Source organism: Columba livia, chromosome 2 (assembly GCF_036013475.1).
Source record: "Columba livia isolate bColLiv1 breed racing homer chromosome 2, bColLiv1.pat.W.v2, whole genome shotgun sequence".
Classification (NCBI taxonomy): Eukaryota; Metazoa; Chordata; class Aves; order Columbiformes; family Columbidae; genus Columba; species Columba livia.
In genome coordinates, this window is record NC_088603.1 from 50,903,371 (window position 1) to 50,930,952 (window position 27,582).

General features: G+C 39.3%; 1 protein-coding gene across 10 annotated transcripts in view; it reads right to left on the reverse strand.

The window, feature by feature from the left end:
* The window catches only part of ELMO1 (engulfment and cell motility 1), a 315,282-nt gene that overhangs the window by 140,470 nt on the left and 147,230 nt on the right, over positions 1 to 27,582 (reverse strand). For all 10 annotated transcript variants that reach the window (XM_065051841.1, XM_065051834.1, XM_065051836.1 and 7 more), the window contains one exon: positions 18,897 to 19,005. In XM_065051841.1, the coding sequence (XP_064907913.1) occupies positions 18,897 to 19,005 (109 nt within the window). The remainder of the gene's footprint in view (positions 1 to 18,896; positions 19,006 to 27,582) is intronic.

Sequence of the window (27,582 nt, forward strand, 5' to 3'; positions counted from 1 at the left end):
TTCACACAAGAAATCATCCAGATTTGATCTGGGAAGAAAATTAAAACCTTGAACATATTCAAACAATATCGATATTCACCACAAAAACACCAACTGTGAAGAAACATTATGAGTCACTTCAACAAGCCACTGACATGGGAACTGAAAGGAAGATGTAGGCTCCAGTCATTTGGGATGGTGACTCTGTGCTATTAATCCATATGTAACATGAAACAGAGCCTTCTGCAGCCCAGGAACCAGACAGCACCTGCTGACACCATTCTGTAGCATGTCCAACGCCAGTCTCAAGAGTTTTTGATGACAACATCAACACCTTCCAGTGGCTGCTAAGCTTTGTTTAAATGACTCTAGCCAGCTTTGTACCTGCACCTGGCCTCATCTCCCTTGGAGACAATTCATAGGACACTGAGAGAGTTACTGCTCTGGCCCTGAGGTACTCTGGAGTAACTGGGTTAGATGTCATTAAGGTATGTCTTATTAAAAGGCCTAAGAAAAAAAAGACAAAAACTCCACTGAAAGATTTCATATCAAACATTAAAGGCTACCAAAAAGGTGGAAATGGCAGGACTTACTATAACAACATTTAGGGAATCGTAACCTTCATTGCACTTTACATAAATGTGCCTCAGTTCAGTGAAAGCTGGATTATCATAGAAGTAGGTCCCCAACCACCAAGATTAATTTAGAGAATCTTTTGCAACACCTGCCTCAGCAACATCTGGCTCCTGCCACCAAGTGCCAATTCCAGGCAAGCTACAAACCTGCCAATTAGAAGTCATGCACCGAAAAATTAGATTTCATTAGTGGAATGGAATTTGTGAGCTCAAGCTGGCATATCTACATCATTTAATAAATCAACACAAGCCTACAAGCATTCAACATTAGGAAGACTCAACCAATTTTCAGACAAAATAGCTCTTCCCCTTTGCCATCTTAGCCACATTTGCATTAGTTACTGATGCAGCTGTGCCACTGTCACACCTGCTCATCTGTTCTTCTGAGTGGCACAGGTCAATCTGTTTACTGCTCCAACAATCACAAAATCCATCAATTCCTTCCTTTTCTAGCCACACACATCTATCTACTCAAATCCATTTTCATTCAACACAAAAGCTAAACTGCCTTGCCAGAAATTGATTAGCTCAAAGCCAACTGACCAATTCACACTGTGAAACAGGAAGACTTTAAAAGTAGGAGGCAGGAAGGAAGGACAGAAAAACTTAGAATTTAATGGAAAATTGACTTGTGTTGTTATGTGCAGTCAGCATCCATTTCCATCACATATGTAACATCCTCCTTCTGTTTCTGTTCTCCCTGTAATCTTTCTTCCTTATAACATAGCACTTACGTGGTTACTTGGGATATTCCCATCTGTTCCAGGGGGCTGCACCCCCCCCCTAGTCCAGACAAAATGAGATACTGACAGGCTCATGCATTTTCCTTGAAAATGATGCCTCAGCACTAAGATTTCAATTTGGCACAATGGTGATATTTCACCTCCAGAAGTAATGACTCCATCATATTTAATACTGCCAGTGTTACATTTTTCCTAGATGAAAAAAATTGCACTCAACCCTAATGTATTTCAAAGAGACTGTCAGTGTCTCAAGAGCAAAAAAATCTCCATCGAGAGCATTGATCTTGGCTTTCAAAAGTTAATTTCTGGTGCTTCTACCTGGGTGGTAAAGAGCAAAGGCCTTGTTTTCTGACAAGGTGATTCAATAATCTGCAAATTGAGCCCTGTGAACTTTGGGCTCAAAATGCTACAGAACTGAAGTATTCAAAGCTACTAGTCACTGCTGGACAAAGCCTCAGCCACTGCCTAACACCTAGCTGTTGTTGCTGTGATGTATTTGTGCCTACCACACCTACCACATCCTCTAGTGTACACAACTTTTAAGCTTCCATTTAAATAAATACACATAGCTTCCAGCACATGCAACTGAAGATGAAATCTTCTCAAGAAAGCCTAGTGTAACCAACTGCAGAGCTGCTGAAAACACGATTACACAATACGAACATGTATCAGCTAGAATGGACTGACAGCCATGATTTTCATTTCTGACACAAATAAGACAGAGAAAAGATCTACATTTCTTTGTAGAAGTAGCTCCCATATATGCCATGCTTCTTTTCTTCAGAACACAGTAATATCAATGCACAGATTCTTGATCTGACCTTAGAAATTCAAGGTTATACATATGACAGATCAAAGGGGTTTAATAAGAAGATAACATATTTGTGAGAAATGCGAGTAGGTTGTTAATCAGCATTAAAGGTTTGTCACTAAATAGATTCTTCTACATCTTAAAAACATGATCAGCTTTTTATACATGCACCAAAATAAGACTGGATATACATTTTTAAGGCCACGAGATTCAAAACACCATCAATCTACTCTGAGTGAATGGCGCTCCTGAGATTTCTGATAGGGCTGTAATAAAAGCCTGTGGCACTTGAGAAACACAGGTGGTAAAGGGGAAAAAGCTACAGTCTTGCTCCTGGGAATACTCAAATCATAGCTCACATCAGCTCTGAAATGTCTAAGTAATAAAACAGAAGTCAGAAAACTGAAGTCCTGTTTCTGCATGACTCTTCATTTCCCAGACAGGAGTGCGAGAAGCGAGAGATGAAGATTTCTTTCCTCAGATCTAAGACGGACCTTTCCACTGCAATAAAATGGACGCTGACACAACAGGCCCTGTAATATGGCTCGTCTGGATGGAAATACTCCAAGACTCAAGATACCGGAACAAATATTTATTTGGAACACTGCATGGAGGATTTAACTTCATACTAAGCAGGACACAGCTTAAAAATAGGATGAAAAAATCTGTGATATATAAGCACATGACAAACCTTGCTTTACTTCACACCAGGACTCAGGTAGGATCCATAAGAACCATCATTACTGTAGCTTAAATGAGCAAATTTCTCATAATTCATACATGGCTGTTATTTGAGGGAAAAGAGATCATTCCAGACAAGTTGTCTCTTCCCAAATCATTAATCTTTCTTTCCCTGACTGAAACCTAATGGGAATCAACACTGACTGCAACCGGAAACCTTTGTGCATGCATGCACACACACAACACACACCCATTAGACCATCTTGGAAGAAATGTGCGCAGATGGGCTCCCACTAATGAGATGATTTACAGAAGCCTACCCTTCAAAATGGATGTTTGATAAAAAGGAATTAAACAGGCCTGCTCTACATGCTAATTTTTTCCCAATACAACTGTACCAGAAGGAATTTTTATTTTTGTTTTTTAAAGGAATAGCTATACCTGATGTGGTAAGTCATGGTGTTTCCTGAAATGGCAAGTGGGACACAGTTCTGGCCTCCTCTTCTGCCTTCTGACAAATTTTGGAGTTCCTGACAGGTATATAACCATTAATTGCTACAGAAAGGCAGTATTATGTGAACCAGACCTAGAGGGTGATATAGGAAAGTAGACTCATACTTGGAAAGGAGCTGGGATCATGTCTCAGCTCTAGTTAAGTATAAAGACAAATCCTCAAAAATTTATCAGGAGCATACCTTTTCTCAGGTAGCATCTGTGTTTGAAACCTCACTGCATGTGTAATTTTTGCTTAATCTTTAGTTCGTCTGTAAGAAAAGTAGATAAATTACCTACCTTTTAACCCATTTGCTAACCTGTGGTCTTTCCTGTGAAACTCATACTGCAAAAACACACAGGATGGCAAATCTTCACACAGCTGTTCACTACCTAAAGCAAGTTGTGGAATTTGACAGAGTTAAGGTACAAACTTTTCATTTAGCTACAAAAACTGATAATACTATAGCCACATCTGTAAAAAGCTGTCTCTGCTGGTAGAGGTCAAGAGCATCTGGACACAAAGGGGGTAGAAACACTCTGACCCACATCCTCTTACACCCTGGTACAACTGGGGTATATGAACTCATCAAACCCATTGTAAAGGTTTCCCCCATTGCAGCAGCTTAGGCTAGTGAGGAGTCTGCATTTTTTCTGCCTTCCCATGAGGAACAAGATGCACTTTATCTTGGTCTAGATTTTCCTTTATCTTGTTCTTAAAAAATAATATGTAGCTTTTGCTTAACCATGTTGGGATCATAAATATTTCAAGACACTGCAATTCAATTCCTTATGCAAATCATATGACACTGCATCTCTTTCCTGAATGGATCAACAGGAGTTTTATAAATCAAGAAAAATTCCTGGGGAAGTTCACTGTAACTTTGAATTTCACAGGGAAGTGACAATTAGCATCTGAGTAAAGCAGCTGTTATGCAATGGGACATTTTGCATACGTACGTGTGCTGCACGTACCCTACTACAGAGCGTGACATCAGACTCTTTCTCCAGCCTTTACAAACTGCCTCTATGCCAGTGCTCCAGCAAGGCATTGTGGGAATATCATCCCCTGATGTACTAAGTGAAATCCAATCCCCAATAAAACACACCACTTGTGGAGTGACTGTCCATGCATGTGAAGATTTGCTTTCCATTAATACTTGTACAGTAATATCGGATTTTGCAGAAGTTCATTTAATGGGAAAACAAAAGGAACACACACACACTGCAGAGGTAGTTTTAAACTGGAGTGAATAATAGAAGAAAATGATTGTGGCAGCTTCACCAAAGCATCTACAAACACTTAAAATTTCATAATTTAGCAGTGACAAGGAAAAACACTTTTTCTAAATTTTCAAAATGAATAGGTATCTGAAAATATAGCTAATCACTTCAAGCTGTCACCACCCACCCCTGGAAACTGGGGGTGGAAAAGAGGAGGAAAGGAACTGCTGCTGATGGAAGTGCTCCGTTATTTGTTCATTGTCAGTGAGCAGGCACAGAAATAGCTCTTCCAGCGTGCTGATATGATGTGTAAATCTGTCCATTTGAGGGTCAGCTCAGCTTTTTCAAAGCTAAGTAATGCAAGATGATGCTGCTACCATAGCTAACTGGGAAGCTTAAAGGATATAAAGTAAAAAAAATTTAAATCCTAACTCTCATGATGGTCCCTGAAAATTTCAGCCTAGAACATCCATCATTACCTAGTGCTCCATTTAATCAACCCAGAAGTTCCAACAAATGGAGTTTTTCTCATGTCACACTATATTTGGTGTCATCTTGAAACTTCACCTACTGAGATCAAAAGAATTGTACTTTCACTGCTGATTTCTAAGCTCACTCTGACAGACACAGAGAAAGCCATCTCAAAAAAGAGATGGCAAAAAGGATCAAATATGAGAGGTCTTGTTATTCTTAAGTCAGTCTTGGGATGTCCATTCCTAATTTAAAAATGAAAAGACACTGTCTCTTCCCCTTGCTCTCAATTGCCTCGTAAACAGAACACTATTTACACACACTAGATTTTTTGAAGTTGCATATGGAGAGCTGGGAACAGCTTTATGTTCTCAACTTGAGCAAACAAACCAGAACTTTGAGGCAAAATATTTTTAAAAATCCAACTGTGACTAACAAAAAAAAATACTTTTGGAAATGGGGTCGGGGGGAAAGAGCAACAACAACATCAGCAACCAAACCAGCCGTCCCAAAAGCCCAACAAGGTCTGCCTCTTCTCCGACATTTTAGTGGCATATCTGAAATGCCTGTATCAATTCCAAGTCTTTGGTACTTAACTGTATGGGAGAAGAGAAAAGTTAAATACAGACATATTTCATCTCCCTAGCTGAGAGTAGCTTTTTACAATTACCTTTAAAGGCCATTTGATTTGATAACATATTCACCATTATGTAAAATTTACAGAATGTTTTCCAATGACTTATTAATATGCAAATATTAGGAAAAAGATTGAAAATGCAACTCAAATGTTCCTAAAACATGATGATGTGCTATTTAAAAACAGGACTGGGGGGGTGGAGGGCAGGGAATCAAATGGAACAGCATCATTGCAGAAATAAAGCACATCCAGACAGAGACTACAACAGGTTGAGTTCTAGACCAGCTGCACTGCAAATCTTGTAGATGTGCTGAGTGTTCGTGAAACCCAAAATGTACAACTTTCAAATACACAGAAATAATTATTAGAACTACACTTCACTATACAGGTGAAGGAAATGGAAGGGGTGGGTGATGGTTCCACTGTTGAAAGCTGAAGGAAGAAAAGAACTCCAGGATACGGCTCCAAACATTTGCCCATAAAACTCGAGAATACCTCAAAAATAATCCTCAAGACTTTTAAGGCCTTTAAATATTGCACATCAGCAAAATACTACTGTAGATCAGCGATCCTCTGGTCCTTCCAGGTGACAGGCTTATGAGAATCCTGATCATGGATTACTATAGGACAAGGCAGTGAACTTTCCAGGTTGGAAGTACACTGAACTCTAGGATGTTAATTTAGGCAAAGGCTATCGCCATCTAAGCCCTTAGCTGGTACCAGGGCCACGAGTTCTAACAGCACCTGCAGCTGGTCACTGCCGGAACTGCTCCAGTTTGATCACAAGCCCTTCACAAAACATATCTGAAAAATAGTGATGGGGAAAAGCAGGCAATAAAACTAAAAAGCTGAGGACTACACTGTCCTTAAAGTTTGAAGACTTTTAGAACAAAAGATTTGCTGTTTTTCAGGGTAATGGTTAAATTGCATTATGGCTCCACACAAAGCTTGTCTTTGTTCAATATCTCTGAAATCCCATGCCCTCATGTTTCGTAAAAAAAAAAACATAGAGGGGGCAGGGGGGTTGTGTGCTGGATTGGTTTTCCTTTAGCTTTTTAAAGTCAAGAATCGTAAGAACTTTTTCTATTGCAAGGCATAAAAATCAAAAGCCTAAATTAAAACTAATTTCAGCCTGATTAACTATCAAATTTAGGGCCTAGACAGCCACACTCAACCCTTTTTTCTATGGAAAACCACTCACATCCTCACGGCTCCTTTTCCTTGGCACTGGCTCTGATTTTTTCCTCTTCCAAACCATCTCATCTATTTTGATAGCAGCCTCTGCCTCTGGCAAAACACATTTGCAGTAACACTCCTGTGTTATGGCTCAGCCAATTTTTTGCCTATTTAAGACTTAAGGTAACTTCTCCTGCTTAGGTATAGACCCTGAAATGTCTGAGGTGAGGTTTGCGGTCTTCTCTGAAAACCCCAGATGAACAGCATCTGAGCTATTCACCAAGAAACTGTGCAGCCTTCAACTTGGAAAATGAGAGCCTATAATTCTGCTCCACCCTGTGATAAACTTATGCTGAATTCTGTTGTATTCAGGCCTATTTAGTTCAGCTAAACAATGTCCTGTCACCAGTGAAGATAACTGTATTCTATGCCAGACATGAAAAATTATGGACAGCTGAACATGGAGAGGACAAAATCAAGTTAAATGTATGGTTATAAGGTGATTATCCTGGTTTTTGGTTTGGTAAGTTTGGTGCCTAATTCTCATTGAGTGTTTGGAGAGGCCCAAACAACAAACTGTTAGAGATCTTGCCTTAGAATTTTACTATGCAAATATCAACTACATTTTATCTTGAGAGGTTGCAAACTTAAAAATATATCCAAACATCAACCAAACGACCAAAGGCCAGCTTATCCACCAGAAGAAAGCTTACCGCAAAAAGCTTAAGAAAATCAGTGTCACACCAACAAGCTCTTTCACACTCATATGTACACAAACAAGCAATTATTTTTTGTCTTGATAAGCTACTTCAGATAAACACAGAGTCCAACACTTTTCCTTAGCTCCTTATCAGTCACTTCATACATGCCTATAGCTAACATTATTATGCTATGGCTTTTTAAGTGTCTGTCATCAAGTGGGTCTTTGAAGTGAAGAGACAACAAATCTGGATACAGCTGATGGATGTTTTAAGTCCTTTCTTAGAGGCTTGATAGAATAATTAAACTGACGCTCTGTAGTGGTAATTAGGGAAGCAAATAGAGCCACAAGCCAGTTGGGGGATTATTAGCAATTGACTTAGCAAGCTGTGCACATGTAAAACACAAAGACCCAGGAAAAATAAGCAGATAGCTTGATCCTGGAACCTAGAACTGCTGCAGGCCAGAGGTCTGTTAAAACACAGCACTTGAAACTCCAAGAGAAAGAAAAAAGTCTGTACGAACTTCAGTAACAAACAAGACTGAAAGAAGATAAAGATATGTCTAACTTGAGTCATGAATTTTTCCTTTAGAAACAACCTGGAAAGACCTGGAATAGTCATGGCTCTCCGTGCCAAAGGGGCGCAGTACGTTAGAAGGTGGTTTAGGGGCAGCTAACAACTCTTCTGACAGAAAGCATTTACATATCTAATAATGCTTCACAGAGAGCTCAATTTTGTTCTGATATCCCCTATACTCAAAAAAATTGTGGGAGCCTAAATTCCTACAACAACCTGGCTTCAAAGACAAAAAAACAACAGTCTGTATGGGTGCATGCATGTGTGTCTCCCTATTAATAAACTGCCTATAGTGATGGGCTCCTGGAGTAGGCAGCTTACAATTACATTCCTCTAATGACTTGTCAGCATATATAGGCACACAACTAGTGTGTACAAAGAATGCAGCTCTCATTTGTCCAAAAACTGCTAAGCAGAAATTACAGGAGGCTCTGCTGTTTCTGAAAGATGTCCTGAGGGCACATATGGACCCCCTGATACACTGAGCAAAAGAAAGGGGAGGGGAATTGTATGCCCCCAAGAAGAAACAGGGCTGCCTTCTTTCAAAACTCTCATGAAATAACAAAATGGAAAATCTAGCTATACCAGCTAAAAAATGGGCCAGGCATGCCAAGACTTATGTTCCTGATGCCCTACAGGAGGGATGTGAGATCCTAATGCAAATTTTGCTAGGAAGTCATGATTTCATATCCCTGTTCCACCCCTATGCTGCATTTACTGTGGTTTTAATGCCATAAGCCAACCTTCTCCCTTACTCGCAGGTATTAATATTTAAAAATTACACTAAAGATGTTTTTCAATTCGCAAAAGATAGCCATAGTGAAACTTGAGCACAAAGAGACCAGAAATGTTACAAAGCAAGAAATTCAGTTCCTTGTCACTACAAAGAAATATACCATGAAAATGCATCCATGACATTACATTTAAACATCTATGCAAAGTTTCTGCTAATCCAAGAACAGAGAACACCACACGTGGAGTAAAGTACTAAAGCTGAAAGCGAAGTTTTGAGAGTGGCTGTACTCACTTTTTGAATCCTCCTTCATGGAACAGAACAAAATATAACCCCACACGTTCCTTTTTTTAAAAAATTTTATTTTACTTAGCCAGCACTATTAAAAGCTCTCGCTTGAACGTGAATGTCTGTAAAAGGCCTGAAGGTCTGTAGCTTTCTCCTGTCACTGTTCCATCTAATCTATGCTTCCTCAAGAAGGGCAAGTGAAGTTTAATTGCTAGAAGATAATTTTCTTAAGCTTTTCATTAGCAAGCATTTCAACAGAAATGAAAGTGGCGGATGGTGTTTCAACACATACATAACATCCCTAATCGAATGTTAAAAAGCCGAGTCACCTTCACAGCAACAGCTTCAGTCTTTCAGGTTACTCGCCATTACGGTTATTTTTACTTGCAAAGATGGAGCTTGACTAGTAAAGATTTACAACGAACTACATTAATGCCAGTTTGATCACGTTTTACAATTAATACTGCTAGTGAACAACAAACGATTTAAAGAAAATATATTAAGATCTGAGGCTCTGGTTACTCTGTTTTCATTGTTTTGATCAAGTATTTGAAAAAACACTCTTGCAAAAAATAAATCAAGGACATTCCATTTTTAATTGATGAGGAATGATGGATGGCCAAGTATAACCCCTCCATGAAAATGGTTCTTCCACCAGTTTCAAGTGGGTATGTAATCAGTCACAGTAGCTTTCCACAGAATCAGGTTATGCCAAAAGTCAAGTACAATCATATGACAAAAGTTAAGTATCTCCTGCTTTGGTGTTTTTTCCAAGACCACATGTATCCATCTGTCTGGTTCAAGAAGCAACAGAAGGAACCCTCATGGCTTCCTGAATAAATACAAAGAGCCTGTTTACAATGCACAGCACATGGCTGAAGAAGCAGCACTTATTAACCAGAGAAAAGCTTTAGGTAAATGCAACTAAGCTGTACTTGGCACCTGGCTTACCCCTGGACAGTACTGCATCAGGGCATTCTGCCTCATCTTCTCTCTCAGAAGCCTGGCAATTTGAATTTTAAATACTTTTAAAGCTCAGAGGCTCCCCTCACAGATTAATATTTTTTAAAGGTATCTGTTTTAGTCAGAACAAACAAAAATTCTAAGAGCATAAAGCTTTCTGACAGAGGACCTGACTACACAGCCAACAGCAGTGCAAAAGTGTCTCCAATGCCTCTCAAGCATCCATGAAGCTTCATGTGCAGGGACAACCTGGGACAATTAGTGGCATATTCACTACCTCAGAGCCAATTCAGTAGGGGGTTGTTACAGGGATATTCAGCCACTCAAGGAGGGGGGCATTCTTTGCAAGGCCTCGTGTGTTTCCCAGAACACAGCACATTTTCTAGCGTTTGCAAGTACAGCCTTGTCTCGGGAACTACAGGAATTAGCAGTTAAAGCTGTTCTCATTTCAGCAGACATCCTGCTAATGCAATTGTCTTCAAATCCCCAAATCATTCTGACTTTTCCAGGTACCAAAACCTCAAGTGCACCTTTTCACCTGCAACATGTCTTACTTCCATCCTGAAAATCCTTTAGCTTTGCCAAGAAAAACACTTATGGAACACGCAATAAAATACACTGAAAGTTGTCATAAAATAAAATACACTGAAAGTTGTCACTAAAATAACATTGGGCTTTTATACATTGTTTGATTCTGCATACGATTTATTAAACAACTACATGCCTCTTTTAAAAGGAGCAGTGCTGGGAAATCGTAAGGGCTTCAGATTTGAAGCACAGTTTGCTGCAAAATACAAGAGACTTTGGCCACCTTTAATAAATCAGTATTTGTAAAGTTGAAACACAAAGTGAAATAAGGAGGTCCATAATGGATTCCAAGATGATTCTTTCTCTTTATGTCAATCCGCTCAGCATTAAACTGTCCCTGAACAATGACCACCCTTAAAATGTACAGAAATTATTCCCAATGAGCAACACACATTTGGCTACATCTCAGCTGTCTGATCCTTTCTGCAGGTTTGCAAGTGAACTTTAAAAGCCTGAACTTTGCTACAAGATTTTGCCTACTTTTTCTAGAGACCATTAGAATCACAGAATCATATAGGTTGGAAAAGACCTTCAAGATCATTGAGTCCAACCATTAACCTAACAGTGCCAAGTCCCCGACTAAACCACCTCATCTACGTGTCTTTTAAACACCTCCAGGGATGGTGCCTCAACCACTTCCCTGGGCTGCCTGTTCCAGTGTTTGACAGTGCAAGAGGGAGCCCTGTGGTTGTATTTTTCAATGTTCACATATATTCTCTTGGGAAACCAAGAAGGGCCATGGAACACACAGGACGAACAGCTAACAAAGTTCTCCAAGCTCAGAAGAGATGCAGAGTTTTCAAAGTGGGAGATATTTTGAAGATTTTATTTCATCCATACTTTTTTTCCTATGGTAATAATACAAGCTATTATAACCTATGACAATTTATTTCTATGGCAATAATCCAAAATATTTTAATATTTCTTGTTTACTGTCACATCTGCCCAGACTTTAAGTTACTACATCATCCATTATAGCCTGTTGAAAAACAAAACAAAACAGAAAAAAAAAGGTAAAAATCCTAGAATTGGGTTATAGTAATGACATTAAAACAAGTTCTACCATGACATCATATTTGCCACAGTAATCACAGGAAACCAACTTTTTTTTCTCCTCTCATCATTCTTCAGCTTTCTATTCTGTTAGTTCACTAGTTCAGCACCCTCACAGCTAATGCCTATACTTTACTCCCAATTTGAATTTATGAGGTTTTAACTTCCAGGTCTCGATTTTTGCTATTGCTTTCATTACCAGATGAAAGAGCTCTTCACGCTTAATCAAGTTACCTCTTTGTTGTCTTTTGGATACATTAATTAATTTCTAAAAAAATCTCATACACCCACATCTCTTTCTTGCCCTTAAGTGTTTTTTGAGTTCACACACACCATGCTTTATTATTATTATTAATAATAATAATAAGAAGAAGAAGAAGAAGAAGAAGAAGAAGTGACATTTTAAAGAAGCTAAAGAAGGTCGCATCCAGGACACAATGTGGTTAAGCCCTTTGCACATACAAAACAAGTTATGATCCCTGCTCCAAAGAGATCACAGACGTAGTGGACAATAGAAAAAAACACAAGAGGGCACTAGGCAGACCAGGCTGTGGAGCGAACTGACCCCGAAGCCAACATTGTACCAACTTTGAAGACAACAGTACCATGTGTAGGAAGAAACATTCCAAAATCTGTCTCACTGTCACTTGGAGGTAAAAATGAAACATCTTGCTCAAAAGGTGTTTGCAGCTCCCTTGCTCATATTCTCATAGATTACAGTAGGTATTTTCTAGAGACTACATAGTGTATCATAAGCATGAAGGGACTGAGACTTTTTAAAGGAAGATGAGATTAACTGCAAAGAAACCATTATTTCCGTAGAAAAAGAAAGTTTCATTCTGTCTCTTCTGCAGGACTGTGCCAGCAAACAGAAATAGGGGAGTCTCTGATAACATAAGATTCTGCTATCATACAAAAGAAAAGTGCAATTCGGACTACTCAGCAAATTACTACCTTTGCATTGAAAAGGACAAGCACATTTAATGTCCCTATAGTCAGGAATGGCTAATTTGCTAGTAATATTTCCAAAGGAACCCTTAAAACTTAAGGTTAATACAGATTATTTAAGATATTTTTCCCCCTTCACTACTACTGAAATTGTTTTCAAGAGTTGCTTATCTTCTAGCCTTTGCTCAAGATCTGCTTGATTTTTGCTGTGATTTGGCGTTATCTGATGTGATGATGGTTTGGGCAAGAGGATAAGAAGGCGGCTACTTAACAATGAATGCAGTAAAAAATTAAAACAAAGGAGGTTGACAGACATAGATAGGATGAAAGTTCAGGATGAAAGAGAAAATTGCTACCTTTCACTAGGTACCTTTTTGTCCAGAAAAGGTTTTCAACTTCCTAACAAACTTTTTGTGACTCATAAAATGCTTCAGTCTCCAGAAAATTGAAATTGCAAGATGTGCAAGAACACTAAAAATTCCCATATCTAATTTATTTACTATTTCTGGGGCTTTATTCTATTTAAATTTGAGAGAAGGAGGAGGAAGAGGAGGACAAAAAGGCAATTAGCAGTCAAACAAGGGGAAAAAAATTAAAATATGATATTCTGTTATAAAAATACTGGCTTTGCTGTAGCAAAAGGAAAATCAAACCAGACAAGCCCTCAGGTGTGGAGTGCTGATCCTGCAGTGACCAATATGCTTCAGGGAAAGACCAAGAGAAACAAACTATATTGCACACTGTGGATTATGCAATGCAGAGGAAAAATTGTGCAAAGATGAAAAAGTACTTCCTGACCCTTGTAGCAATCAGCTGAATCCTTGAAGCATGAGATTTGATTACCTTCATCTCAGCGGGCACAACCATGAATATCACTGTATACCTTCTAATGCCCAGCACGTTCTGTTCGCTAAAGCGACAATAATGTAAGAATTTCTAAACCACCTTGATTCTACAACCTGGGCAATAACTGCAATGAGAAATCTAGAGCAAGAACATGTGCAAATAGCAACAAGGGCATTAAAATACATTGGCATTTAGATAATCTCTTTCAGGGAAAAAAATCCTATAAATTAATCAAGTCTAACAAAACCCCATGACAATTAAATTCCCCACAACAGAAAAGCAAGAAAACCCAGCAAAGAAGTTGTTTATCTAACAGAAGCGTTAGGACAATACATATATCTGACATGTAGTGTATACCCCTGTGGCCTGTCGTAAAGCTTGAGCACATATTTTTGCAAAAGCCCCTAAACACCACCCATCAGAACAACCAAATCGGAACGCTGGAAGTTGAACACCTGTGTCCTGTTCAAAAACACACTGAAAAATACTTGGAGTCTGACATGCCTTAACTGAAGCATAACATCAGACATGCAATGATATTGGCTTATGAACATCTTCAGACTGCAGCTCTGGCGGTAGTGCTGTCTTTCCTCAGTGCACACAGCATTAATTTATCATTCCCCTATCAGCTACAAGCCTCCTCACCAGTTTCAACACAAAACAATTTCAGTTGAACCTGTAGGTAAATAAGGCAACAAGCCAAGGAAGCTGTACCAGTTCTGCATAAATCAGCTAGCACAGCAAAATGCCACTTTCCACCAGGAATGAGGGTTTGAAGGAGTTTTGAGAGTAGGATCAGGGTCACATGCTGAGGATACAGAGGATTGGGCATTGTAGGCACAGACGAGGGGGGATCAGGACTATTTATGCAAAATGCTGAATTCCAATTCTTATTTATGACAAATACTAGGTTTTAATGAACTCCAAATCTCCCATTGAATTTACTAACTCTTTTGGATCTTGTTTTTAAATTTGTATTTATCTGCAATGGTACTGCCTTTCAGCAAAGCCAGGAGGCTGTAACGTGGGTTTCTTTCCCTGAGCATATATGTCACGTACCGAAACTTGAAGGAAGAAGAGGGAAGATGGAGATTACCTTAGACAGCTACTAAAGAGGAAATATGAATGGCCTGATCACAGAATCACAAAATGGTTAGGATTGGAAGGGACCTCTGGAGATCATCTAGTCCCACCCACCTGCTAAAACAGGTTCACCTAGAGTAGATTGCACAGGAATGTGTTGAGGCAGATTTTGAATGTTTCCAGAGGAGACTCCCTCTCTGGGCAGCCTGTTCCAGTGCTCTGGCACCCTCAAAATAAAGTTTTTCCTTGTGTTTAGAGGGAAACTTCCGTGCTTCGGTCTGTGCCTGTTACCCCTCGTTCTATCGTCGGGCACCACTGAAAGGAGTCTAGTACCATCCTCTTGACATCCATCCTTGTGATATTTATAAACCCTGATGAGATCCCCTCTCAGCCTTCTCTTACTCCAGGTTGAACAGACCCAGCTCTCTCAGTCTCTCCTCATAAGAAAGGTGCTCTAGGCCCCTAATCATCTTTGTAGCCCTCCACTGGACTCCCTCCAGTAATTCCTTGTCCTTCTTAAACTGGGGAGCCCAGAACTGGATGCAGTACTCCAGATGCGGCCTCACCAGTGCAGAGTAGAGGGGGAGGACAATCTCCCTCGACCTGCTGGCCACACTCTTCTTACGTACCTTAGGATACTATTGGGCTTCTTGGCCACAAGGGCACATTGTTGACTCATGGTCAACCTGTTGTCGACCAGAACTCCCAAGTCCTACTCTGCAGTGCTGCTTTCCAGCAGGTCAACCCCTAACCTGTACTGGACCTTTTCTGCTCTTTGCAAACTCGTCTGTGTACCAGGGATGTGGACTGTCAAAGTGCCTTACCCTACAGGGTGAGGAAGAGTGACCACTTGGTAAGTGTTAATGTTTGATGTCAGCTCCAAGATACAGAGGACAGGAAGCAAATCATCTTGTTAGCTAAGATATACAAAAGAAGCTATTACTGGAGAAATCAGAATTACTGTAGTGTTTGCCAAGAGGAGTGCTTTGGCAAGTACTCAGTAAAGTCATTCTCTTAAATGTCTTTTTAACAGCACCAGTAGCACAAGATCAAAAGATTTATAGTCAAATATCCCACTCTTTCCTTATTCAGAGATTTCATTGAAAAGGCTTATGGACATGTTTCATTCTAACTTCCACATTACTTAAACACTGCATCAACCTTTCTCTTGAGTTTTAGCTCCTCTACTCTGCAAGTCCACCTCTGTGAAGCAGTTACCATATGCTTGACTCACAGCTTGCACTTGAGCTTTCTTTACTTATACAAGATTTAAACATATGCTTAAATGCTTTGCTGAAAAAGAGATGAATTTCCAAGTCATGAGCGTTTTGGAACCAAAGCCAAAGAATTAACAAGACCAGTACCTAGATTCAGGGAAATACAAAAGCAGGAGAAGCAGCACACTTTTAACACTTTTTTTTGTGAACCCTTGCTGTGAAGAATGCATGCTTGAAAGGACCAAAAAGAAATGGTAAAATGTCTTCTTGTTGCCTGAAGGTATTTAATACGGTGGAGCAAGGGGAATATAATCAGCATTAAAGTGTTCTTCATAAATAATGGACGGACTAGCAGCTTTTATCTACTCTGCTCTTTAAGAAAGTTTCAACTGCTGAATATTTCATGAGCAAAAGGTAATTTATTGTGGCTTTTAAATTATACAATTCAGAAACTGTTAGAAAAAAGTTCTATGTTCCAACGCAATAATGACTAGTTTTGAGTTTCTAAAGAAACACTGGCATTCTAAATATATATTTTGAAACCTAACACATGCAAACTACCAGGGACACCTTTGCCCTAAACTGTAACTACTGATTTTTAAGATGTCCAATCCTATTCAGCAATACAATATTTATTTTCAATAAAAGAATAAACCAGAATGTACATTTTCCTAAGATGTCAGTTCTAGTTTGCACTTCTCAACAAAATATACAGCTGATCACAGGTCATTTAAAATTTGCATCTGTCACAGGTATTTTCAATGAATTTGTTTTCTGTACGTTATTTTAAAGGTGTAATTTATTACAGACTTTTAAAATGACAATTAGAGTTCCACATAAACAAAACCATTAAGGAAGCATACTGGTGAACAGGTGAATCGTCAAGATGAGTTAGAGGTAACCTTAGCTCTGTCTCCTGTGAATATAAGGCTACGATGTAATCTTATTGCTGCATCCAGCGGCAGATGCTCTGTGGGTGTAGATTAGCATGATTTTACAGAAGTTGGTCGTGCTACATCTGGTTTCTATCAACAGAAGCACCAGAGCACTTCTCCTCAGCATCAAGTCTTCTCTGTACATCATACGCCTATGAAGGAGCACCACAGGACCCTGCTGTGAACCAGCTCACCCCGCATCCCAATGACTTGTAGTTTGCACTAACCAAAAATAACTCCCATAAACAAAAAAACAAAATTGACAATTCATTTTCTTTCTAAAGCTCAGACAGCAAACAAGTTTTCTTTTCACTTTTTATCTCATATGGTAACTGAATGCCACACAAAATGTTCTTGTTTTATTCACAGTTCCCACTTTAAAAGACCAGATATGAAAAAGTTAAAACATGAAAGGGGTTATCTGCAGAAGTTAAAAGCAATCGTAATAGACAGTACCATACATGGCAAATAATCTACATAATGACAGCCCCCTGCATGTGGACAACAAATATATTTGTGACAAAAAAGAAGTTTATTTATTGAATGACTTCTTACGACACAGTAAGAAAGAAGTATGAGGCGTCTGGTTAACCTCAAGATCAATCTTCCTTCTTAGCAACAAAGTGCACTGCAAGTCCCATAGAGTGATGGGACATACACAAAAACACCATGTACAAACCCACATGTTAGATATTTTTCTGTGCATTTGTAAAAATAAAATTGATCTTTACACTTAATTCAAATAGGCTTACAGCTTTTTTAAGATGATATGTCCCATATGCATTTATCAGCAGAAAAATTCAGACAGACCTATCAGGCATGATTTGGCATTAGACACCTCGACTGCAGCAGTAAGGTTATTTTAAGAGAGACGTATCTGCTATGGTCTGAACCTTACACAACACATTACCATATATCTAAAATAGCTGCTAAACTGTTTATTTATAGACATAATGCATATATTCCTTAATAACTCTGGTTTACTTAGGATGGTTTTCAAAAGCAAACATCATATTGTTCATCTGGGTCTGTCAAATACTGCATGTCGGTTTAGAAGCCACAAGCAATGCACACATTTCATCCTGGCCCATTGCACAGAGACAGAATTTTCCTTTGGTCAATAAATTCTCTCAAGATACTGCATTTAAAAGCTTTAGATGTATTATCAGACAAATCATACTTTTAAAACAGAGCTTTTGATGTCTGTTGCAGATCTGGTAGGAACAAGAACCCATGACATGTATAGGCTTTCTGGCTGCCCTTTGCATTGCTTTTCTTCCATTAAGTTTCATGGACTTAGGTGTAAAGGTAAATCGAAAATCTTTGTTAGGGAAAAAATTCAAAAGGAAGAAAACATCTCTGAAGAAAACAAAGTTTCTCAGTTGTGCCCTCTGCTTGTGCAACAAGAAAATGAAGCTCATGGTAGTGCTTGCCAAAACAGACTGCAGCTGGGTCCAAAACATTATTGATGGGTAGCTGAAGTTTATATATATTGATAGAGTTAAACACCAACACTCTAGACTAATGAAGATACAGACACGCTCTTCTGTTTGATAGTATCTAACAATTTGTCAATGGACTGTAATCAAAGCCAAAGAGAGCTTGTTCACTCTGTATTAAAATACAATATTTCATACCACATTGCTAGAGTAAATGATACATATGTCATCTGGTATTTAAATAGAGCTTTAGATATCTAAGAGAAAACAGGATGTGTCAGTTTAGATGAGCAATCCCACAAAGAATTACTATGATACTCACATAAAATCAAACTATGCACAAGCCCATGGAATGATAAGGCCATGAAGTCTACTGCACCAAATCACCCGACACAAAATTAACCGACCCCTCTGGAAATGATGCAACTGCCCTGTTTCACATAAAAGAGATTCAAAGACCAGGTGCCTGTTTCCCGTACACAACCTTCATCCCTGGTATGTCCACAAATCAGCAAGAGACACATAAAAATAGGCATAGTAGTTTTGAGTGCCAGTGTACAGTATATAATCATACTGAGAAACAATTCTTGGAAGAAAATTCTTGCACTGAAATAGAATTTAGGTATCACTGAACTCACTCCATGGTTCTTAGAAGTCAAACAAACCAGTCAACTTACGTAGCTCTCCAACTTTCAGTATTTCACACAGCATCTTTGTCAGCTCAATGCTACTCCGGCCAAATGGGCACTCATGCTTGTCTTCTCGACTGCTGTTCTCCAGGACAATCTGAAGAAGGAAGCAAAATGGAAAATACTTAGTTTGAAGAACCCACGAGTTGCAGTACTCTCCTCCACATCCAACATTTACAAGATATACCAAACTGAATTTAGGAAGCTGCATGTGGAGCCTTGGTTTTCATAAATCTTAGCCCCTCCCACTGTAAAATGACCTATGTCTGAGGCAGTCAGCAAGACAGAATCAGTCCTGTTCCATGACTACCTGGGAAGCTTTGCCATTCCTATGCAATGTTGCTGTTCTTAACCATCCCTGACTTGGAGAAACTGCAGTAGAAGCCAAAGAGAAAGACATTCTCTCATTTCAAAAGATACAGTTATTCATAGACATGAATGGACCTAGAAGAAACTATAAAAAAAGTAGAACCAAAATTGCATTTTGGATTCAGGTTCCAAAAAAGGTTCAAATGTCAAAAATCAAACTGAAGTCCACAAAAGAGGAAAATGTGTGCATTTTATCGATTATGGAATAAACTTGCACTTGTGCGTAAAACATTTCAAGGATCACTCTTGCATAAAAACTTACAAACGCTGCAAAAACAACTCAAGGAGATCTTTATATTCCTGGTTGAGTGACACTGCACAATAAATGGGAGAAAATAATTCCTTGGACATTTTTATATCCATTAAGCTCTGCTATATATCAAATACATTATTTCACTGTAGATTTAAAAAAAAGGTTATAAAAATGCTATAGATTTCACTGAAGCTGAGAGCCTAAAAAGAGAGCAAAATAGGGGCTGGAAAAAAATAATGGTTAAAACAGATTCACAGTAAGAATTGTCTTTGTAGTAACAAACTTTGCCATTAGCTTTAAAAAAAAAAAAAAAAGAAACAAACCACATCCTAAACAGCTGCTGCACAGCCTGGGGATGAGGGACAGAGAAAGAAAATGAATTTCAAAGGTAAGAGATTTTGTCAAGCAGCAGAGAGCCTCCGAGGCTCTCTCAATTTTCTTCACAAACAGATGTTTAGACATTGCTCTCTGCTTTGCATGCTTCCTGTCTCCTTAGCTCCCACCTTCATCATTATTTTGTTTGTTTGGCTTTTTTTTTTGGTTGTGTTTTTGGTTTGGGTTTTGTTTGTTTAAATCTTTCAATTTTGGCAGCAAGGAAAGCTTTACAAAAGCCTGCAAGGCTGGAACTTCACTCAAAACAATGTGGTGGAACAGAGGACCGATGCAATGCTGGATGCCAGAAAAACCTTTCCCTCCCTCCCCAAATCCCAGTGGTGACTGTTTCATACTTTCTTATGTGCTTCTCTGTGAAGGACTTAAAGGTAAAAGTAGGAAAAGAGTGAAAATCTAAAAGCAATTAGGAAAGTTATGTGCTCCACATAGCACACCAAAGCCTCTTCGCTACATACCTATTTTAGTCCTACTGTACAAAGGACAGCTCCTACATGATACACTGCTACCCATCACCCAGGCATGTAAAAGGATGGTTACTCTCTGTGTTATAAGTGAATGATCACTACCTTTTGTCTGCCAGTGTTTTGGTTTGGTTGGTTGGTTTGTTGTTGGGGTGGTTTTTTTGTTGTTTTGTTTTGTTTTCTAAATCACCTAGACTTCTCACAGAAGCTTCGGAAGTCATTAGGAATATGGTAAATATTTGACCCCCACAAATTTTTACAGGGCTTTTCCAACAGGATGGTGTCACAAACATGTTTACCAGTCTGCCAAGAGAAGTCACTCCTCCTCCTAAAAGTTTTGGTTTAAATTACATTTAATTGTGCCATGTCATCCCTAGATAACAGCTGTACCAAATCAAAGAAACACCCCTGCGATTTCTGTTTTACGTTGTTGCAGCCACTGTTCAAGGAATATGCGAATATGACTTTGCATTCTGGATGAGTCATCCGGCTTCAGCCTCTTTCATGAAGAATAGTGGTACATTTCCATACCCAAATGCAGGAGCGACAATAGAGTAGCAAAAGCACAATATATTAATAAAGCTGTGTCTCAACACCTCCTTGAGATCACTCCTCTTGTTTTATTATTACTGTGTTTTATCTCTCACATAATAAAACATAAAATCTGCATCCAGGAGCAGGGGGCTGCTTTGACACAGATTTAGATCCAGCAGAGAAACACTGGTAATAAAACCAATGGAGAGGCAAAATGAAAGGGTAAGGGGTAGGCGAAGGGAGGCATTCAGATCAGCACTTCTGCTTGCTTCTGGCAAATGCATTTTGTTGAGTTTCACATTAACCCAACAAATTAACATTTCATGAGCACATAAATATTTAATGGTGACACCATATAACATATAATGTAAGGCAGAATTACAGCAATCAATAAGAATGCCAGAGAAATAGTTAAGGCACTGTGTATTGCTATATAGTAAATTAAATGGCAATTTGAGTAATCAATATGTAAAGCAGCCTTGAAACGATCCTCAGATACACTCTCTGCAAAGCATCATCTTTTAGCATTTGCTGTGCAAAATAAGGCAGAGCTGAGAAGTTACATTTCTGTAACAAAGGAAGATGGAAGGCCCTTTACTGCATCTAAATATCTGTAGGCAAAATTGACAGATACAGATCTTCAGTAAGAAACAGCAATAGTAAAAAGGGAAAGAAAAAAAAGATGTAATTATAAATACCCAATGAGAAATCATTCCTAATCTTGGCAACAGATTTACAACATTCATTATTATATTTGTAATACTCTCTTCACGACTTCACGACTCATATCCTGTTCTAAAGTAAAATGCTATAAATACAGCTGATAAGGGCACGATTTTAATGTTATTTCTTTTATCGCTTGGGTTATGGAGGAGAAATAAGCAGGGAATGGACATGTTTCCTTCATAAACTGATAAAAACAATAGCAGGGAAAGAAATATAACACACAGCTCTAGACTGAAAATAATTCTGTATGTCTGCAAAGCATACTGCTAGCTTGATTCACATTTCTGTCACAACAGTTATTTCACCAAGGAAAGGAAGGTAGTGAGGAAATTACAAAGCCCACACAACCTCATTCAAATGGAGGTCTATCATTAATGCTCATGAAGTGGCTGCACCCTATCATCTTTCTTCTCCTCCCCCTCACAAATCCACAGCGAGTTGCAGATCCACCAGACATTTCACAATTGGCAGGTACAGTGCTTAAATTTTGCTTTGGAGAAACCAATATTTCAAGGCAGAAACTGTGGCCATTGCAGAAGAACTTCTGGAACCACAGAATCATAGAATCATTTTGGTTGGAAAAGACCCTTAAGATCATGGAGTCCAACCATTAACCTAACACTAACAAGTCCACCACCTAAACCATGTCCTTAAGACCCTCATCTATACATCTTTTAAACACCTCCAGGGATGGTGACTCCCTGGGCAGCGTGTTCCAATGCCTGACAACTGTTTCTGTGAAGAAAATTTTCGTAATAGTCAATCTAAACCTCCCCAAGTGCAACCTGAGGCCACTTCCTCTTGTCCTATCACTTGCTACTGGGGAGAACAGACCAACACCCTACATGCTACAACCTTCTTTCAGGTAGTTGTAGAGAGTGATAAGGTTTCCCCTCAGTCTTCTTTTCTTCAGGATAAACAGCCACAACCTCAACCGCTCCTCATCAGACTTGTGATCCAGACCCCTCACCAGCTTTGTTGCCCTTGTCTGAACTCACTCCAGCACCTCAATGTCTTTCCTGTATTGAGGGGCCCAAAACTGAACTCAGTATCCAAGGTGGGACCTCACCAGCACCAAGCACAATAGCACAATCACTTCTGTAGTCCTGCTGGCCACACTATTCCTGATACAAGCCAGGATGTCATTGGCCTTTTTGGCCCCCTGGACACACTGCTGGCTCATGTTCCAACTTGCTTCAATCCTACCTTAGTTCTGGTCTGCTTAGCTGCCCATTACTTTGATATTAGGAACCTACTTCTGCCAGTTTTTCTTTTCTTCAGCCCTCGGAGCTAGACAACTAGGAAGGTCCAGCATGGAGAAGTGGCTTGTAATACACTAGAATTTTTACAGGCAAAACCCCAAACCGACTCACAGTACAGGAGTACTAAATGCTGAAGATCCTCTTCTCTTTCTCTGTTCCTTTGATCAATACTGCCCATTACCATGAGACAAAGCAGAAAGCCACCATGATGTATAACACTTAATGACAATAACTATTCTTCTTTTTCTTTAGGGAAAAGCAAAAGAAAAAAAAAAAATGTAGACAAATCTCCAGAAAAAGAAACAGAAGAGAAAGAAGCCAGGAAAAGTTTGAGCAATGAAAAGATGCTAACGAGCAAGACAAGAGAGAGAGAGTTGATTTTTTTAAAGTTAATGCAGGAAAAACAAACAAACAAACAAACAAACAAAACCCACCAAAAACCCCAACGAAATAAACCCAAACAAAAACCAAAAACTGCAGCTCAGAAAAAGGGAGGAAAAAAGAGTGAGAGAAGCACAGAATGAGAACAAAATAATATCACAATAAGAATGTGATTAATTGACTAGCAGAAGAGGAGAAAGGAAGAAGTTTAAAAATGTTTTTAAAAATGCAAGGAGGTGAAATTTTTAGGAAACCACTGTTATCCATTTTCTTGACATTTTATAGATGAAACTCTGTAACCTATTAAGGCACGGGAATTTGACAGTACTGGTAGCAGTATACAGATCTGTACAGTTTTTACTTGTTTTATACGATATATATTTCTTCTCTCTTATTTACAAATTCCTACTGTAAATGGAAGGGAAACATTTCCCAATTGCCAAACAATACCAATGAATGATCACAAACCAAACAAAATTGTGTTTCCCAAAGTAGACATTTTAGGCAGCATTGGTCAGCAAATGGTGAGAGCTTAATTTCTTCTGGGATTTAGCCATATGAATGGTCAGAAGTATCCCGTTTCCTCTGAAGTCTTAAGTCTTTTCAAGAAGTTGAAGGCAGCCCTCTAACATCCACTTGTCCAACAAAGCATTTAGTGAGATACGGGAAAGAATATTCCTCCTTGGAGAACATTTTAGGCTGTTGTTTTTAACATCAAGATCTTTTGTACTTCCCCGTGTGTTACACAATCAGTGGTGTTCAGTATCACGCAAGGAAGTCCCACCTGCCTTCACAAGAGATCTATCAATGGCACGGACAACAACATAAAAGAAATTCAAGTGTCATGCCAAGATCACAGAAGAATAATGCAAAATTTTCAGTAGAAAGAAAAAAATGATTCTAACTTCTTTATGGCAGTGTTCCTTTATGATTTTCCATTGAATTATTCATCAAGTCCATCAAATACCTCAGGAGCATAAACCAGACCCTCAGGGAGGCACTGGACAAAATTAAGAATTTTCCACATTTGACTACCATGGACTTAAAAATCTGCATCAGCTTCAATAATACAGTTTATATCCGCAACTAAGAGTAATGAATGATAAAAGACAAGGTTTTGAAGACAGGTATATTCAAAAGCTTCCTCATCAAAATCCAGGAGGATGAAACCACCAGACAGAAATATTCCTCCTTCACTGGAAAGGAATATCAATTTAGCCAGTCCCTTAATCCCTCACATTAAAGATTAAATTGGCTCAAAGTATTCTGCCCACAGCAACTGCAGATGTAATTCTTAGATTCCTGAACCAACCTCAGAGCCTGGCAATGGAATAGAGATTCATCATGATTAGGAAGTAAATACAGAAGTGAAAGGCAAGACCCAGTATAGCTGCAGCAATACTTATAATAAATCCCACAGCACACAGTTCAACAAGCATTGCTGCACTATTAAAAAGAAGCGTTTCCCCAGACCTATTTTGTAGTACTATCTAAAATGATCCTGCTTTAATGGATACCAAGTTTTCTAGCAGTCTGCAGTACGTTACTATCAAGAGGTTCAGAGAGCTGGCTAGTAAAGATGGTAAAAGCCTCCTCAGACCCATAATGAAAAGTCAGGCAGCATTTAATACCCCCAAATTGCAGTGATGCTCCTCCTTTTCTTGACACTGCTTTTCCTAAGCTTCCTTATCACATATGGTAGGCTTCACCATTCCCTTTTCATTTAGATGCTTTAAATAACTCTAGGAAGCTAGTCCTAAGGATATGGTTCCTGAGAAGGATAAGCGATTCTACTTTAGAGAGACACAGTTTTCATTCATCCTCTTCACCAATTTTGCCTTATTCCTAAGGCAGCCTGTCATCTGCCTCAACTTCAGCACCAGTGTTCTTCTAAGATCCTTCACTCAGCACTGTCCCTTCTAACCTGTCTTTTTATCTTCATTATTTTATTTTTAATTTCCCATGCTTCCTCTCTCCTTTATCTCAGCCTTCCTTCACATTCCTCAGGCATTACAGAAATTCCTCATGGCAAAACTAAAATAAAGCAACAGCTATGTCTGCCTTCATCAGGAAGGCACTAGAATTGCAATTTAAGACAAGATGTGAGACAAGAGCTGAGACCTGCTACAGATACTGAAAAAGAAAGGAGTCACTGACACAAGAAACACGGATGCAAAGCTGTGCCTTATTTGAGGGACAGCTATTTATAGGACCATGTTAAGGATCAGATATGAAGAGTCTGATACATGTTTTGTCATGTGCAACTATCAGTAAAGACCTGGGGGATAACCAGCATGTTGTGTGAGAAGTGGAGCACAGCCTGCTGCTCCCACAGAGAACTGTGAGCAGAAGGCATGGAGCTCAATAAGGAAAAGCAGTCAGAAGACAGTGACACAGTCACATAGGGCAGGAGGGAAAAGAAAAGCACCTGATTATGTCATAATATAACGATATATAGGCAACCAGGTGATTTTAAACTGTCGTGGCAATATTACAGCCAGTGTTTAACTCTGCAGCAATAAATACTTCTAACAAAGATGACTTAAAATTGCCAATAGTTGGTTTTCTTCTGAAAAAGCTATGGTGTGTTTTTTCCCCCTTCTCTTTTAACACAAATGTAGTGCCAAACTATCACAAGCTAAATTTGCACAGTACTGCAGTCGTTTACCTAGCAAAAAATATTGTTTCTCACGTAAACACCTTAGCGTGAAGCATAATTGTATTGTCTTTATTATCCATGAAAAACTAAATACACAGTAGTTTGTCTTGAAATACTATGTATCTTCCTCCTTTCTTTGTCACTCCCTGCAGAACCAACCAAATCACTGTAAAGCATGGTGGTAAGACCAAAGATGAGAAGGCCCAGCTGCCATGTCCTCTTCAGAGGCAGCACCAGAATTTGCTCTTCACTTCCCACAGGCACAGGAAGGGGGGAGTGATTTGGTGTTGACCTGGTCCTGTTTGAAAACTACCAGAGAGGTATTCCTTCTCCTTCCATGTCCCACACAAATATAAGGCAGCAAAGCCTTCCCTGCAATCCTCTCCTTGCTCGCCTGTGGCACATGAGGAAGGAAACTTCAGTACTTGCAGAATATAGTAAGTTTTTAAATTTTCTTTCAGAATGTGAAACAGGCCCTACTAGTGCCCTAACATTACTGTGGTATGGATATATTAATATTACAAAAGCATCAACCTTTATTGCACATCAACAAGACTGACAACTAGAGTAGCATAACTAAAGTTCCTGGCACAGAGTAAATGGGAAAACTTGTGAGGCTCCATAGTTAATCTTCTCTCCCCATGTATACACATCTCAGCTTTGCAGGTGGAGCGATCGCGTCTCCACAAAACACACTGCTGCTGCAACGTATGGTATGATTCAAAACCGTCTGAAGACAACACCTGGAATTCCAACAACTTCTGGGCCCTTTGTATTAGGTTCTCATTTAGCTGACAGCTTCCATGTAGGTGAGAAAGTTTAGGTGTGCTATGAGTGGTGATAAATGATCATAGAACAGTTTGGGTTGGAAGGGACCTTCAAAGGTCATCTAGTCCAACCTCCCTGCAATAAGCAGGGACATCTTCAACTAGATCAGGTTGCTTAGAGCCCTGTCCAACTTGGCCTGGAATGTGAGCAGGGATGGGACACATCTCCCAGGAAGACACATCTACCACCTCTCTGGGCAACCTGTACCAGTATTTTACCATCCTCACTGTAAAAAATGTCTTCCTTATTCCTTTAGTTTAAAACCATTACCCCTTGTCCTGTCGTAACCAGCCCTGCTAAAATGTCTGTCCCCATCCTTCTTATAGGTCCCTTTTAAGTACTGAAAGGCCACAATATGGTCTCCCTGGAGCCTTCTCTTCTCCAGGCTGAACAACCTCAGCCGGATCTGAACATATGTAGGGCTGTAACACCATCATATGTATCCCATAACGCACAGCACGCAGGGCTGTGCACTGGGTCCCACGACTCCCTTACAATTCTCTTCCTCCCTCAGCACTAACTCTGCATTTATGCTGCAACCAGCCACTCCAGGCTTTTGCCTCTTTACTGTAGGGGACCCACTGCAATTCTGCCATCAGTGACGGAGACCCTCAGAGCAAAACCATACAACTCCCTGGTGTGTTGGTATGGAAAGCAGAGACGTTGAGTGATGTTTGGGGCAGGGGGGTGGAAAAAGCAGGCAGAAAAACAGTTAGATGCCTGAGTGAAAGGTAAGAACAGCAAATGGAAAGACTATCAGAGAAAAGAGAAGGCAAGAACACATTATCAGGCTGGGAACTATTTGACT